Source organism: Paramormyrops kingsleyae, chromosome 2, assembly GCF_048594095.1.
Source record: "Paramormyrops kingsleyae isolate MSU_618 chromosome 2, PKINGS_0.4, whole genome shotgun sequence".
Classification (NCBI taxonomy): domain Eukaryota; kingdom Metazoa; phylum Chordata; class Actinopteri; order Osteoglossiformes; family Mormyridae; genus Paramormyrops; species Paramormyrops kingsleyae.
The window spans coordinates 22711826-22728658 of NC_132798.1; the positions used below are offsets into that span (position 1 = coordinate 22711826).

General features: G+C 51.1%; 1 protein-coding gene across 4 annotated transcripts in view; it reads left to right on the plus strand.

The window, feature by feature from the left end:
* LOC111839227 (TLE family member 1, transcriptional corepressor) overlaps positions 1-15729 on the plus strand; it is a 32413-nt gene extending 16684 nt beyond the window's left edge. For all 4 annotated transcript variants that reach the window (XM_023802925.2, XM_023802926.2, XM_023802927.2 and 1 more), the window contains exons 9-20: positions 3631-3744; positions 4012-4065; positions 4365-4517; positions 4961-5099; positions 5953-6143; positions 7420-7496; positions 10219-10468; positions 11281-11528; positions 12381-12528; positions 13054-13204; positions 14017-14093; positions 14570-15729. In XM_023802925.2, coding sequence (XP_023658693.1) covers positions 3631-3744; positions 4012-4065; positions 4365-4517; positions 4961-5099; positions 5953-6143; positions 7420-7496; positions 10219-10468; positions 11281-11528; positions 12381-12528; positions 13054-13204; positions 14017-14093; positions 14570-14677 — 1710 coding nt within the window. In that variant the 3' untranslated portion in view covers positions 14678-15729. The remainder of the gene's footprint in view (positions 1-3630; positions 3745-4011; positions 4066-4364; positions 4518-4960; positions 5100-5952; positions 6144-7419; positions 7497-10218; positions 10469-11280; positions 11529-12380; positions 12529-13053; positions 13205-14016; positions 14094-14569) is intronic.
* The last annotated feature ends 1104 nt before the right edge of the window (positions 15730-16833 follow it).

Sequence of the window (16833 nt, forward strand, 5' to 3'; positions counted from 1 at the left end):
GAGGCCAAGACGTGTCAATCCTCTGTCAACAGCCCGGACAAAAGGAAGCCTAATTGAGGATTTACGGGTGCTTAAAACCCGCATGTGGATCGTTCTTGACTGTACAGACATCTCCTATGCAGTTTGAGTTCACCCCATCCAGTCCGATGAAACTTGACCGGTGGTTCTGATCCATTTCTGCCTGCCTCAGTACGAATCCGGCATGATGTAGCAGGCTGCTACAACAATGACCTAAACCCTGAAGCAACCTAATGGTGAACCTTCTAAGCTAGATTTGGTGGTCGAAACCCGACGGCCTGAGCTAACCATGGTGGCCGTGTGGGGATACGTTCACATGATGGATTTTCTGGGTGGGTGGGTGGGGGGGGGGGGTTTGCTTGGTGTATTTATGGCGCTTAGTTGCTTGTGCTGTTAGTCATCTCGGTGACCTCACTAAATTGCAGAACTACTTTGTTCCCGTAAAGTAGGAAGGCTCTGTCCTGTTGCAAGACTATTGCAGTGTTATGGAGGTGTTATGTGGAGAACACCCCCGGGGGCCGTGATGGCTGGAGTTCCAGGGAGGATCATTACATCCTCGCTGCCTCCCTGTGGCCTCGTTCTTGGGTCAGGGTGGCCTTTCTCACAGGGTGTTTTGTGTGAGAGCCCTGCAGCAATTTCTTCTTGTGTCAAGTAGCGGGTCGTCATTTTTGTTTTTTGGTATTCATTGACCTTTGACCTTGTAGAGATTTGTCTGGTTAGCTGAAGTTATTTTTTTTTTCCCCCAACGCATCTTGCAACTTATTATTTTTTAAGCAGCCAGCCTCTATCAGTATCAGCCCCGGAGAAGCCCTTGTGATCAGGCTTTTGCCCAGAAATTAACATCTGACGCAAGATTGATCTTCAGACGTGACTGGACTGTCAAAACAAGATCCATATCAGTTTAGCTGAAAGTCTACCTCCAGGCAAACTGTCTGCTGACTTAAAATATGCTGGCGCGCGTAATGAAACTGGAAATCAGAAATGTAGCCCGCAGCCAGAGTAGTCCTTGCTCGTCTTGCTGCTTGGCGGTTTGATTGCCTTTCTCGGGGCAGGGGAGGGGGGGGGGGGGGCGCCCAATCAAGGTTTATCAGCGATGCTCTATCGATCATCGTTTGTTTATATATTTATATTCTGGTTTCGGTGTTTCTAATAGTGTTTATTCATCGCTGTATTCTGATTGGTCACTGGAGATGTGACCCCCCCACCCTCCCTCCCCCAGCCAAACATGTCTTCGTTGCTCCCCTTCTGCCTTTGGCTGGCTCTGGGGTTCCTCTAACTCTGTCCTCTCAAACATTACTTGTCCCCCTGTGATGCTCCGTAAGAGCATAACTCAAGAATGACCCAAACCTGCTGTCTGCCTGACCTTTGTGGCTGGGCTGTGTGTTTCCACCCTCGTCATATACAGTATGTATCTTTCTGGCTGCTTAAGTGGCTGTAACTCGGGACGACATGTAACATCGCATGTAAAACCATATTCCCATGATGCACCTCAGCTTTTTACTATGCAGCTTAACCCTGGCCATCCCCCCCCCCCCCCCCCCCCAGCCCCATGGCACCCCTTTCCTTATCGCCGTGGTATAGCCTTCGCCATCTGCATGTATCTGAACGTGAATCCTCCTTGGCCTTGGTTTCCTTTCGATGTGCGTTTGAGGTCTCGCGTGCGACTCCGCTTCCCGCCCGGCCTGAAGTGGCAGAGAAGAGGCCGAGGTGAGTGTCGCATAAACGTGGCGGCGTCACTTCCGGCCCCTCGCACCCTGGCGCCGATATGAGCCTGTGACCGGGGCGAGGGATTCCACACCCCTGGGTGCCAGGGGGCCGAGGTTGTGTGTTCACGGCTTTGCACGTTGGTGAATCGCATGTCCTAATTGAAGAAGAAAAGAAAAAGGTTGTGGGTGGAGCTTGCAACCGTGGTAACAACATGCATGTTGTTATTGGAGAGCTGTGAAACGTGTCGGGGAAAGTGCTAAGGACAGGAACCAATCGGAGCGCTCTGTCAGCGTGTGTGTGCCAGCGACAGTGGGAGATGCTCCCCCCCCCCTCCTCACCACCATGCTAGAATAAAAATAAGGGGGTGCGGGGGGTCATGTTTATGTAGCTGGTGCGACTGGATCATCTGTTTCTAATATGTATGTTGTAGATGATAAGTAGGTGAAACCTACATTTTCTAATTAATTTTTGAAACACAGATGATTATTTGAACCTCAGGAATAGAGGGGTTTTTCTGTGACCCTTGGCCGTCCCCTGTTTCATTTTTAGCACGGGAGTTAAATATTGACCCTGTGATTTGCACGATCGTAAACAACATGGCAGATGGGGGGGGGGGGGGGTGTTGTAGGATGACACTGTCACCCTCCCTCAGCAGCCCCCACGTACCCCTCCTCCAAATGAGGGTTTAGCAGGGTCTGGTGAAAAGGGTTCCTACACAACTTATTCAGCATTGTTCCCAGCATTTAACACATCACTGAACAAATTGCCTCCTTGGATATGTTAATCCCAGTCTTAAAAGAGCTCATTGTAACGTGTTTTAATACTGCAGCCGGAGGGGAAACTGCAGTGGGGGGGGGGGGGGGGGTGACCAGGCAGGCAGAATTGTCATGTGACCTGAGAAACATCAAAATCGTGTGTATTTTGCGGGTCAGTACTTTATATTCCGAGGTCTTTTCAATAATTTACCCTGGTGTGAATACAGTTATGGTCCAAAAAAAGAGATTCTTTAAGCGCCTGACCTTGTGACCCCCCCCCCACTACGCAGGCACGCACACACCCTGTAGACTTGTTGTCCAGTGTCTGGATGCTGTGACACATTTTGTAGTGCAGAGTTTTTAAAGTTTATTTTACATAATGGTTCAGCGATAATCCCCATGGGGGGGCAATGAGCCCCCGCCGACGTCGGGTGCTGCTCAGCTCCCCGCCCCAGAAAGAGGCGTTGTTCTGCCCAGGATTAGTGCCATTTATCTGCGGCATTATAGTGATTTAGGCAGAGATGGGGGGGGGGGGGGCTGCGACATTCTCCCCCCTCGGTAAAGGGGCGAGTGCCATCCGGAGCGGTGCTGGCTGGGGGTGGGTATTCATATGCCCTATGTTTGCCACTTTTTTTTTTTTTTTTTTAATTTTAAAGAAAATCCAGCGAAATGAGCGCTGGGAGAAGTTGCTTATTTGACAATAAGATTTGTCTCGTTAAATCTCCTTAACCGCGGCTTTGCGCAAAGCCGCCAGAAGCTTTAATATGCAAATGGCACAACAAAAGTCTGTGTGTCAGGAGTAATATTAGCAGCTAATCTGTGACGGGCATGCTCATGAATATTCCGCTGGAATGCGTCCGTTTGCCTGGGCAGGGGGTTGGTGCGGGTTGTGATTGGAGCGGCAGGGCAGACACTAATGTGATGTGGGCAGAGTGTGAGCCCGTCCTGACGATCAGGGTGAGGTTCCAGGACCCGTGGAGGTGTCACCTTGCACCCCTTCGATGTTTGCAGCATGGTTCGGACCATGGAAGGAGGTCTTCTGTCACTTATCCGCGGGGCCTCTCGACCCTGGGTGTCAAAGGTTTTGGTGTGCGGTGGGGCAGAGGTTTGCTTAAAATATACTGAACCCTTTTCACTCTCTCCCCCTCAGAGTAACTCGCTGCTGGTGCCAGACAGCTTGCGGAATTCCGACAAACGGAGAAACGGACCTGAGTTCTCGGACCCAAAGAAGAGGAAGGTGGATGACAAGGACTCCAGCCATTACGTAATACGAAGCGCTAAAACCCAGCAATTCCATAATCAGCACGGGATGCCCTCGTAGCCTCTAGACTAATCTGCGTCCATTCAGGCTCCATTAGTCTAATCTCTTACTCCATCTATGAGGAGTTTATCATGGTGGAACTTCATGCTTCAAGACGCATGGCTGATTGTTCAGTTGCCTCCTGGCCTGCAGCCCATCTCCCCCCCCCCGCCCCCCCCCCCCCCCCAGTGCCCAGCCACCCCCCCTTACACTGCTGCCATGTTCCCACAGGACAGTGATGGAGAAAAGAGCGATGACAACCTTGTGGTGGATGTCTCCAATGAGGTTGGTGTCCTGGACTGCTGTGTGTGTGTGTGTGTGCAGCTCCTCACTGGGAGATGTGATGCTGAAGCTGCTGAGACACTCTGGCCACCATACCCAGTGTGCTACCCGGCTCCTGACCTGGGCCTCTGGACGCCTCCCTAGTTTGCCTGGTCCATTGGTGCCGATGGCCCTTGTTCTGCTTAGCCTCTGCTCCAGGAATCCCAAGAACGCTCGTTTCTCAATCCCTGAGATCTGAATCAGAAGTGTTTATTCGGTCTGATGCTCGTGGCTTGACACCTCCTACTCCTCATCGGCCACAGGACCCCGTGTCTCCACGCGGGACGCCCGTGCCCTCGCCCAGGGAGAACGGCCTGGACAAAACACGTCTCCTGAAGAAGGACGCTTCGAGTAGCCCCGCCTCCACCGCCTCGTCTGCCAGCTCCTCCTCCCTGAAGTCCAAAGAGCTGGGCCTGGTAGGTGATGTCGGCGTTACGCCGTGGTGACAGCGCCTGATCCTGAAAGGTCATTGCAATGGCTGCATTTAATGTAACTTTAGCTGGCAGCTGCCTGCAGATTGGCGTAGCATGACTGGCCCGAGGCCCGTCTGGTCTCAGGAAACCCAGTAAACGCGGGGAGGTGCCAGAGGGCAAGACTGTAGGGTTACCTGGAGATAAATTCCTATACACAACAAACCGTGCTGGGCAGCAGCTCCTGAACCCCCTGCTGTGGTTCCAGTGTCAGCCTTTGCTGTAATGTGAGACGGAGAAGGGCTCCGGCGGAGACCCGGGAACACTCATGGGGTACCTGGAACCGGCAGGGGTCCCGGTTCTGTTTGGCCCTCTGGATGTCTCTGTCTGTTCTGTCCTGTTAGCTTATCAAATCAACATGCAGGATTTTTTTTTTGTCACTGTGATAGCACGAGAAAGCTAGCACGCCTGTGCTGAAGTCCAACACACCTACCCCACGGGGCGACGCCACCCCCGGGACCAGTGCAGCGCCTGGGCTGAGGCCCAGCCTCTCCAAGCCTCCCTCGCTGGAGCTGCCCCATCCACCCAGTAAGAGCGTGGCAGCGGGATGCTGGCCCTTTAAGAGGACATGCTGGTGTCTGAGCCAGTCGCCGCTTGGGAAATGAATGCATCTGAGCTATTTAAACTGGGGAAGATGAAAACGCTGTGCTGAACTATAATAAATAATAATAATATGGGTGACGGAAAGTGTCCGCCTGAAAGGCGAGCTTACTAGCGCTGTTGATATTAGTGCTATTATGGCAAAGAACAGCTTGTTTATATTTGAGGTGAGTCGTTTTGTTCTGCTAAACTGGCGTGTGAGAGATCTTTTCATTGAACTATTATGTATCTGTGCCCCCCTACGTACTGGTTCTGCCTTATTTAGGTTTATGTTACGGCTCTTCGTCCTGCAGGTTGCAAGATGTTGCCTACCCCCCCATGCTGCAGACTGCTGGCTGACTTAGACTGCTGGCTGACTTAGACTGCTGGCTGACTTAGACTGCTGGCTGACTTAGACTGCTCATTAAACCAGTCAGCGGGTTAAAAAATGAGCACAATTACTGCCTGGCCTTTTTTTTTTTTTTTTAAAGAAGAACAAAAACTGTGGCTTTTTACACTTAAACAGGTGGAATTAATTAAGTACTTATGAAGCCCCCTCTTGTTTACGCGCAGGCTGATACAGAAGGACCAGTACTCATGAGGCCTGATCTGTCCCTGCCTGCCTCCCCCATGTCCCATATGGACTGTTTACATGCGGATTCCACACACATTGTTTGAATTTTCTTAGTGGGCAAATTCATCTGCTATAAGTCAGTCTGCCTGAGGTCATTTTTCCCACATGACTGTTGTGTGGCTGTCATTCCTTCAGACAGTTCATGGTTTCTTGTTTTCGGATCTGCAGCAGGCCTGCGGACCCCTCTGGCGGTGCCGGGACCGTACCCGGGCCCGTTCGGGATGGTGGCACCCCACGCCGGCATGAACGGGGACCTGACCAGCCCGGGGGCCGCCTACGCCGGCCTGCACAGCATCCCGCCGCAGATGAGCGCGGCGGCGGCCGCGGCGGCTGTAGCGGCATACAGCCGCTCCCCCATGGTGCGTTGCATTTTTGTGCGCATGTGTATACACTTCCCCCTGTAGGGGGCGCAGTACAAAAGCCCAGTGGATGGACCATTTCTGAAAGGTGAAGGTGTTTAGTTTTTAGATGCCCACGCTTCAGTGGAAGTCAGCCTGACTGTGTTGAGTTCTCAGCCAAACGCTCCCTGAAAGCCAACACGGTAAACGTTCAGCGTTAAACTCGAACCAAAGGCGTTTTTTACCCTCCGCCCTGTTTAACAAGCGCCAGAATCTGCCCATGAAACTGTGGTCGCCATCTGCTGCTGCTTCCTCCCCCAGACTGATACATCTCCCATCTAAGCGTCTCCAGTTTCCTGACGGCCGAGTGTGAGTACGGTCGGGCCGCGGTGCTGAAAGCAAACCGTCTGTGATGCCAGCTTTTTGGAAATGCTGCAGTTGGGTCACGAAAGGACCTGGCCCGGTGGTACACTGGTTTGGGTGCATTTTGGCAGGCGCTCTCCCCTGTCCTTGTCGAGGGACGTGGCCCCACAAAGTACTTTCCATTGGATTTTTGGAACAGTTGGGTCTGTCTTGCAGGATGTGCCTCTCAGAGCAGCGTCGTGTCTGAATATGGGGGTGGGTTTCAGTATGTGCTGCGTTTCCATGGTGACTCCTGATTGAAACATGAGGCAGACCCAGTTCCCTTAAAACACCCCATTTCTCAGAAAGTCGTTATTGTGCTTGCCGGCCCTGTTGCATCCTGGGTAGTTTCACTGAAGCCCCCCTCTTCCCTAAAGCAAAGTATTTATTAGCATATCAGGCTAATTTATCGAAGCCGTGGTCTGGAGAGCATACAGCCTTATTGGGTTTAGCTGTGCGCTTGGCGTCTCAGCAGGAAATAAGCATTCTGCTTCGGGATGCTTGTTTTAGCCCCTCTGCCGTGATTTTATTAGCGCAGGCATATTTTCTCGACATGTGGAAATAAGATTAAATCATCTCGCGCTGCCCATTTGTAACCCAAATTCAATTTGCAATTAGTGCTCATTTTTATATTAAATCTTTGCTTTAGAAGAGTCGCTTAAACAATTTTCCAATGCATATTTAAGATTCTGCATTTGCAAAATGCAGTTTTGCCTGTAGCCTGGGTTCTACATTTTTAAAAAGGCGCTGAATTAGAGGAGCTGTTTTGGTGGAAGTGGGGGTGGGGGGGGGGCAGGCCTGTGTGAGCGTGTGTTTCCTGTCTGTGCACATGTACACATGCCCTTAATCAGTCTTGATTGCAACAGCTGTTTCTTCTGTTTGTTTTTTGGATCAGGTTGGCTTCGACCCACATTCTCACATGCGAGTATCTGGGATTCCTCCCAATCTGTCTGGCATCCCAGGAGGAAAACCGTAAGTGAGCCCCCCCCGCCCCGCCCCGCATTCGACCAAACCGGAAAGTGGGACATCTCTCCATCCGGCTGTTTGTTTGTACAGGCCTTGTTATAAAGGTCAGCGATTTATAGTCATGCGTTGCTTAATGACAAGGATTATGTTCTGAGATCATATAGTGTGCTTATACAAACCTAGATGGTGTAGCTACGGTATAACTGCAGACCTGGGCTATATGGTGTAGCCTAAATAACAATAGAAAGTACAGTATAGCAAATGCCTGAACCAGTAACGTAGTTATTATCAAACATTACGTACTGTGTATAATTATACATGTCGTACTTTCATACGACTGGCAGCATAATATGCTTGTTTACACCAGCATCTCCACAAGCACGTGAGTAATGAGTTGTGCCACGATGTCACGATCGTTATGATGTCGCTAGGCTCCATGGGACCCGCATAGTATAAGTGGTTTACCGTTGACCGAAACGTCGTTATGTGGCGCGTGACTGTATTTCTCGGTTTCGGGTTTTGGGTGCCCGCTGCAGACTTTAACACCATTGTAAACCCTCTGAACTCATGCCAGCTTTTAATGAAAATCATTATAATGCAATATCCAATCACCATTCTCCCTCACCGGTCTGTCAATTATATGAGCTTATCGGGAGCTAGCTAATGCTATCCCCAGCCCTTATATGCATTAGTTGTTGCATCAGCAGTTTGAGAGTAATCAGGGGTGAACTCGTTACTGGACTGTTAAGTATGTTAATGATACCGTAAATGTTCATGTTAAGTAGATTAGACTGTATTTGTTTGATAATGTTTAAAGTTTATATTGTTAACGAGTAAAACCCCCTTGTCTCGTCATTTTGCCGTTTATATGCTTGTACCTTGTACATTTAATACTTTGTTGTATGTTAATGGGAATTCCAAAGGTCACTGTCATTCAATGCAAAACACTTAAGCCTAATATCACGTTAATTTCTTGAGTATCTTGGCTCTCTGCTTTATCGCATGCATTTCCGTACCAGTCTATTTTATACACGTCATTAACACAGCAGTAGCGTGTTGTTGCAATAATTGATCTCACAATATTTATGACGTGCTACTGCTGTTAGTGGTTTGTTTACGTTATTAATAGTTTATTAGTATATGGTCAGTTATAAATGTTTGTGTTGTTTAATAGGTAAATGTTATCTTTCCTATATTTTTCTGTTTTCAGAAACCACAGGTGATTTGTAAATAGCTTGTATATGGTACTTGATAATAAGTGAGAGTGCATGGCATGGAGCTGTATGCGTAAATAAATCTCAATTGGACATTCTCATCACCTGTTCTTACCAGAACAGCCTGTGGAGATTGCAAAGTGAGCCAGAACAAGCAGTTTCATTAGAGAGGCCACAAGATTGGACTCCCACACCAACATCCCCCAAACTGAAGCCAGGTGGGGGCGGCCCTATCCCGGCGTGAGGGTCATGTGATTCCTCAGGAATAGGGGCGGCCCTATCCCGGCGTGAGGGTCACGTGATTCCTCAGGAATAGGGGCGGCCCTATCCCGGCGTGAGGGTCACGTGATTGCTCAGGAATAGGGGCGGCCCTATCCCGGCGTGAGGGTCACGTGATTGCTCAGGAATAGGGGCGGCCCTATCCCGGCGTGAGGGTCACGTGATTCCTCAGGAATAGGGGCGGCCCTATCCCGGCGTGAGGGTCACGTGATTCCTCAGGAATAGGGGCGGCCCTATCCCGGCGTGAGGGTCACGTGATTCCTCAGGAATAGGGGCGGCCCTATCCCGGCGTGAGGGTCATGTGATTCCTCAGGAATAGGGGCGGCCCTATCCCGGCGTGAGGGTCATGTGATTCCTCAGGAATAGGGGCGGCCCTATCCCGGCGTGAGGGTCACGTGATTCCTCAGGAATAGGGGCGGCCCTATCCCGGCGTGAGGGTCATGTGATTCCTCAGGAATAGGGGCGGCCCTATCCCGGCGTGAGGGTCACGTGATTCCTCAGGAATAGGGGCGGCCCTATCCCGGCGTGAGGGTCATGTGATTCCTCAGGAATAGGGGCGGCCCTATCCCGGAGTGAGGGTCACGTGATTCCTCAGGAATAGGGGCGGCCCTATCCTGGCGTGAGGGTCATGTGATTCCTCAGGAATAGGGGCGGCCCTATCCCGGCGTGAGGGTCATGTGATTCCTCAGGAATAGGGGCGGGATATAAGGTTTCTTTCTACTTCCCACTGGCCTCCAACCCCCTGCTTTCGGACTCGATCCATGTCCTCACAGCCTCACTGCAGGTTTACGGAGACACAACGTTTGCACGTCATGAATTAAAGATGGCGTCCCCTACCTGGGGGGGGGGGGGGATGTTACAAGGTACTTCTAAATAAAAGACCCTGGGACCCCTGAGAAACATCTGTAAATGCTGATACTTCTCCCTAAGAATGACTGAATGTGTTTCTCATTAAGACGCGTGCGGTGCTTGAGGGCCTCTCGTCTCTGGCTGCTTTAGGGCCCCCGGGCCCCCGGGCCCCCGTCCTGCTGACAGCAGAGCTGCCTTTTATTTAGTGCCTGATTTACATGGGAAGTGGCCATGGGAGGCGACTGTCCGCCAGACGAATTAAACATTTAAGAGCTGCAGTGAAGTGGCTCACCTTGTGGCTCCGGCAGGATTAGCGAGTCGTCGCATTAGCATTGATTTGTTGCCGGTTTGTTCAAGAAGCCACCCTGTCCCTCATCCCTCCCCAGGGCCTACTCCTTCCACGTGAGCGCCGACGGGCAGATGCAGCCCGTGCCCTTCCCCCCCGACGCCCTGATTGGCCCAGGCATCCCACGGCACGCCCGCCAGATCAACACGCTGAGCCACGGCGAGGTGGTGTGCGCCGTCACCATCAGCAACCCCACCCGGCACGTCTACACGGGCGGCAAGGGCTGCGTCAAGGTCTGGGACATCAGTCACCCTGGCAACAAGAGCCCCGTATCCCAGCTCGACTGCCTGGTGAGCGAACGTGCCGTCTCTGTCGTTAAGAGGGTGTCGGCGGGACCCAGAAAACCACGAAGCAAGGCCTGGCTGCTGGGTGCGTGGGGCAGGCCGGCTTGGGGGCTGGGTGCGTGGGGCAGGCCGGCTTGGGGGCTGGGTGCGTGGGGCAGGCCGGCTTGGGGGCTGTAGTTTCCCCAACTTCTCTGCACCTTCAAGGTCGTTTCCTTGACGGCACATTACGGTGGCGGGCGGCTGTTTGTCGTCTTCCCATTGTCCCCGGCCACCCCACAGTGTTCTGGATCTAATTAGCGGGCCCGGTTGTGTCAGGTACCACTGTGAGGTGGCCGTCTCAGGTCCCGTGTTCCCCCAGCTGCCTGGATGCAGCTTTCTCCCTCCCAGTAAATCCCAGCAGATGAACAGTAATAATAGCCAGCAGAGTGCCTGGTGCTTAAAGCACACGCATACCCCCCTCTGAAGAGTGCCCCCCCATCCTCAGCCGTGTGGCAGCTGCCATTGACCTCCTGACTGGGGTCGAGGGTATGGAGAGGCACGTACAGATCGTGTTTGTGTAAGGTGCTCGCTGGAGCTGCCGGAACAAGCCCCCCCCCCCCCCCATCTCGTCCCGCAAGTGCTCTGCTTATTTATTTATTTAGCCCTTTCGAACTCGCCGGCGGACAGCGGCGGATGTGGAGAAGGGCCTCCAGCGTGGGGGTATCTCCACATACGTCTGCTATCTGGTAATGAGATTTATGGAAATATCTGTGTCTGCCGCTGTAATCCTGACACCGGATGCATTTTTCTTCCCCCCCCCTTTCGTTCCGAACCCTCAGAACAGGGATAACTACATCCGCTCCTGTAAGCTCCTTCCCGACGGCTGCACCCTGATCGTGGGCGGCGAGGCCAGCACCCTGTCCATCTGGGACCTGGCCGCCCCCACCCCGCGCATCAAGGCGGAGCTCACGTCCTCGGCCCCCGCCTGCTACGCCTTGGCCATCAGCCCCGACTCCAAAGTCTGCTTCTCCTGCTGCAGCGACGGCAACATCGCCGTGTGGGACCTGCACAACCAGACCCTGGTCAGGTGAGAGCCCCCGCCCGTGGTCCCGATGTGTCACCATTATCCTGAGAGAGCACTGTTGGGCCTTTCCAGGGCAGCTCCCCCCAGCCCAGCCGCACACTATGACCAGGACCTGCGTGCTTTTTATTTTTCATTTATTTTTGCACTGCCTCTTATGGAAAATCTGATTAGAACTCCGAAATAAGCAGAACGGGTCCGGTGTTGGGTCACAGAGAGATGCTAAGGATGCAGCCTCGTCTGATACCCTGATGCTCCTGAGCTGGCCGGTAGCAGCCCCCCCCCCCCCCCCCCACTAGCCTTTCTGTCCTGGGGGGGGGGGCTGTCCTTGCTGCTGACCTGCAGAGGTGTGTCTGCACCACTCCCTCCTTCCCAGGATGATGAGCCCTTCTGGACATACAAGGGCATGACCCCCCCCCCCCCCTGCATGTGAGCCCCTTGTCCTGGGGGGAGGGGGCTAAATTTAGAGGTCATGCCCTAGGAGGATCATCATATTTTCACCAGATTGTTTAGACGGCTCTGTGATGTTGGAATTTGCCGCCTCCCCCCTCCCCCAGTGCAGCATCTCCCAGTAAAAGTGTGGCTTCGCTGGAAGCCGATCCGTATAAGTGGATGTTCATTCCGCCGCTTATTTTTCCAGCTGCATCCTGGTGCGTTTTCCTCCCACCTGGGAAATGTTTACATAACATAAGCGCTGCGCATGCTACGCCGGGGTCTGTTTATCCAAACGCTCCAGCAGACGCCTTAGCGCGAAACAAAAAGGGCCACGTTTATACTGGCTCCAACAGTAACAACGTGACCGTGTTTACCTTCGGCTCACTCAGGAAATCTTTATTCAGCCTGTATTTATTTTACCAGGCAGTTCCAGGGCCACACGGACGGAGCCAGCTGCATTGACATTTCCAACGACGGCACCAAGCTGTGGACGGGGGGCCTGGACAACACGGTGCGCTCCTGGGACCTGAGGGAGGGCCGGCAGCTCCAGCAGCACGACTTCACCTCCCAGGTAGGGCCCCGTCCCCTCGCCTTTGGCCGTCCCACACCCCCTTGCGACCCCTCCCCTTCCCTTTCCGAGCCCATTTTCCATCCGGGTAAGGTTACAGCAGCGTATCTGGAAACCTGAACCGCTTTGATCCCAGCAGAAGTGGGGCCGTAACGTTGTTAGCCTTCTGGTACCTTCCTCCTTGTCGGTGTCTGGCTGGCAGGGATGCTCAGACATGGCGGCCGTCTCTTCAGGTTGCCTGCGCTCTGAAGTGTTTCCTGCGTGTTCTGTTTTATCAAGCCGCATTTAAAATCAGCCGCAAACAAAAAATGTTTTGTGTTCCTATTAAAAAAAATATATATATATCACAAATGCAATGGAAGCATTTTTCTATAACTGCGACTGGCAAAAAAGCACAGGTGTGCAATGAAATAGTAACTGTGTATTCAGCAATCAATCATGCGGGGTCCCACCTTAGTCACCTGCGTGTTAAGTGGAGGTCCACATTGTCCCGATGGGTGCCCTCTGACCTCTGTCCTCTTCCGGCAGATCTTCTCCCTGGGCTACTGTCCCACTGGCGAGTGGCTGGCCGTGGGCATGGAGAGCAGCAACGTGGAGGTCCTGCACGTCACCAAGCCGGACAAATACCAGCTGCACCTGCACGAGAGCTGCGTGCTCTCTCTGCAGTTCGCTTACTGCGGTGCGTGCTCCCCTAATACTCTCCCCTGTCACACCCCCACCCAGTCCCTGACTGGCCATTGGAGTGCGGAGGCACACGAGTGTATGAGCAACCCTCCTCAGCCTCTTTCCTGGGGAGGGGACGGTGGTGAGGTCGCCCCTTAGATCTGCCCCTGGTACTGAATTCAGAAATGGCATTCATAGTATAAGGCTGGACGATGCGCAGTATTAACAGCAATGTCGCATGCTATGCACATGCAGTTCTCATGTTGCAAGGACTGCGACAGTCAGCTGGGTTGAGGTCAGGCTTTTTTGTGTTTTCATATGGAGTATGCTTCTTTTTTTGCTTGATAAATATCACAATATCACAAAAAAAAAAATCAGATCACAAAATATTTCCAAAGTCTCGCAAGGCTATTGCATTATAGCAAATACATTATTTCTTATCTTACCATCCAAATCCCGCCAAATCTGTTTTTCAAAACACATTACAGTTGGGTCACCACTTGGGTCTAATTTTTCCACGCATCCATTATTACTTTATATTTATTTATTTATTTTTACTTTGTTTATCATTGTTTTTCTTGAGCTTGTAACTACGCTGTTTTAAGGTGGCGGCTGTATTTTGTTTGCGAAGCAGGTTATTTGCATAAGTGATTGACAATAAACACCAAAGTACTGAAGTACCCAGTGAGTCCCGCAGCTGGTCTGGTACTTCTGTACTGGTACCGGACCAGAATTCAAAGGGAAAAAAAGGCAGTTCTGATTTTTTTTTTCTTGTACCTGGTGCGGTGGAAAAGCACCCATAGCTGAACTTACGCATTTCGTCTGCAGGTAAATGGTTTGTTAGCACTGGGAAGGACAACCTCCTCAATGCCTGGAGGACACCGTATGGAGCCAGTATATTCCAGGTGAGAACCAGTCTGCACTGAGACCCAGCACTATATGATGAAGCTGGTTTTTCAGTTAGATGCTTGGAACTTGTAATTATCTTGTATAAACACCTTCTATGGAGAGTCAATGCATTCTGCATGGACACAGAGCCTCGTTCACTCTGTCTTCTGGTGACTGGTATAAGAAGAGAAACTTTTTTCTCATGCTGAGTTTGTTGATATATTTGTAGGGTGATTCGAGACCGCATATGGCTTTGAACGTGGAAAATTGAACATGGAAGTGTTTATGTCAGTGGTACATAAATGCCTTTGTTCCCTTTGGCAGGGTCCTGCTTAATCAAGTGTGGCTTTTCATCTGGAATTACTTTAAAATGTATAATGAAAGTATTACAGGCCTTAAATGTTTAAAAATGTAAATGTGAACAGCTGTTCGGGGAGTGTCGAGCGTGTCGAGCCTGTTTCCCTGACCCAGTTCTGTTCTCCTTCATTCCCAGTCCAAGGAGTCGTCCTCCGTGCTGAGCTGTGACATCTCTGTCGATGACAAATACATCGTCACAGGTTCCGGGGACAAGAAAGCCACAGTCTATGAAGTTATCTACTGAATACCAAAGTTCTCTCCTCACCTGCATTGCCCCTCCCCCCCCCCCCCCCCCCCCAGCGCCGGGGTTTTTTTTTTTGGTAAATGTCTGATTTCTCAGACGGCTCTGCTTGTCCCTTTCCCCCCCGGGGACTCTGCGGCAGAGGCCAATGCGGGGATGGAGACTCTGAGGGGGGATTCGGACCCACGGCACAGGAGTTTCTTCAGGATGTTTATGCCGAAAGAGGGGCTGCTATACCATCAAGCCCTCTTGCCCTGGCCCTAAGTGACCTCTGACCTCCTGTGACTTGTCCCATCCATTTGTACCCACTTGTTTTGGTGGTCTAGCAGATGTACAAATTGTAAATATTCGGTTTATTACAGCAAATGCTTTAGTTACTGCAGGAATGTTTGGTATACGTCTTAAAGAATAACCTAGTAAGGGTAACTCTTGATCTAAATGCTATCTAATATAATTTGAGGGATTCGTCCACACAGGAAATGTTTTTCTAACAATGTTTCACACTCGTTTTCAGAAATTTTGACTATGTTCAAGGTGTTTTCGCCTGTCTGGGTGTTGCTATGGTAATACGGGGCAGTGACCTGGTGACTTGCAGCTCTGTGATGAAGCCTTGTGTATACGCCTGGCGCTGTGGCCCCCACAGGCCCCCGCTGTGCTGATAGAGCAGCCCCGGGCCCTCAGCCGTGGCATGGACAGCATCGGCCCATGGGGTTTCGTAACACAGATACAAAACGGGTAGCGAGGTCCAGGTTTTGTATTATCCCAAGAACGTTGTCTCCGAATGTGATGTATTAAAGTACAAATGTTTTAAGAAAAGAAAAAAAAAAAAAAAAAACTTGTCACATGTATTTCATTACAGAAAAGGATGGTCTTCCATGACTACTGGATTTTACTGGAGGGTTTGAGAAGTAAATACATCACTGGGTGTAGAAACAAGCTAACCGAAATGACAGTAGACTGTGCCAACGCACTGTACCATTCCTTGTGTGAAAGTATCTGTTTATTTGTACAGATTACAGAGGAAACCATAAAAAAAATTCCTCCGCATGGAATAACTTTTTGGTTAATCACCTGGTTTCTTTGTGTGTTGGCGTCATTCCAGAGGGAGGTTGGGATGCATCTGAATGGCTTCGATACACCGTGCCGCGTTTTTGGAATCCACCTTTCTATACTTTTATTCGACTTCTCACGTGCTGGAAAAATATGAACGAAACCCCCCTCTGTGCTCAAAAGTGACTTGCATTCTTCCGAAAGTGTCTTCAGGTTAAGGCTGTCGTCTCTATCCACGATGTTTTCCTGACCGGAGACGGTGCTGGCGATCCTGGTTTTCCATGGCTTTTTGTGACTTGGGGCTCTTGGATATGCCGGTGTGATGCGTCGCCCTGCCAGGGCGGATTCCAGTGCATACGTGGGATTTCAGGTTTCTCCCGCTCCTCAGACACCAGTGTTTCCAGCTTCATACCAAGCGACCCGCTCTGGAGTCCGTGCAGAAGGCAGGTGTTGTTCCTGATGCTCTCTTCACAAAGCTTTTGCATGCAGCCAGGAATGCTGGCACATAGTTTAACTCCAAATACAATCATGTTGAAATTAAACAAGGCCGCCTCCCTGCGCCAGCTGGGCCCCGAGTGGATCCAGTGAGCCGCCGTGCATCGTGCACTTTGCCGTCGCATTTTGAAGTCTGCAGCAGTTGGACGAGGAGCGACCTGCAGACTCGACATGGACTCCTGCAAGTTGTCATTTGGGATCAGAGGTCAAGGGCTACTGTGTGTTTTCGGAAAGCTAAAACAAAGTGCGGGCATTTCCTCACTGGAGGGGGGGGTGTGGCAGCTCTCTGGTTCACTCACCCCCAGGAACCTGAGCATGGAAATTCAGGATCGCTTTCCTTTTTTCCTCTCTCTGAAGTGTGTTCATTTTTTCTGCGTGTCTGCTTTTTTTTTTGTCAAATTCTTGGCGCAACCACCGGACTGTGTTTTTCCAAAACTGGTTCTCATTTATCGTTTACTCTATGATTGGGGGTGGGGGGGTGAAGGAAAAAATGGTTGAGGGAGTTGAAAAGTCCAATTGGGTCACTTCGTGTCTGTCTGCCTGGCTCTTGGGGTGTGAGACTTGTATGACAAATTAAGCATCATAAAATAATGTGATTTCATTTTAAACACACC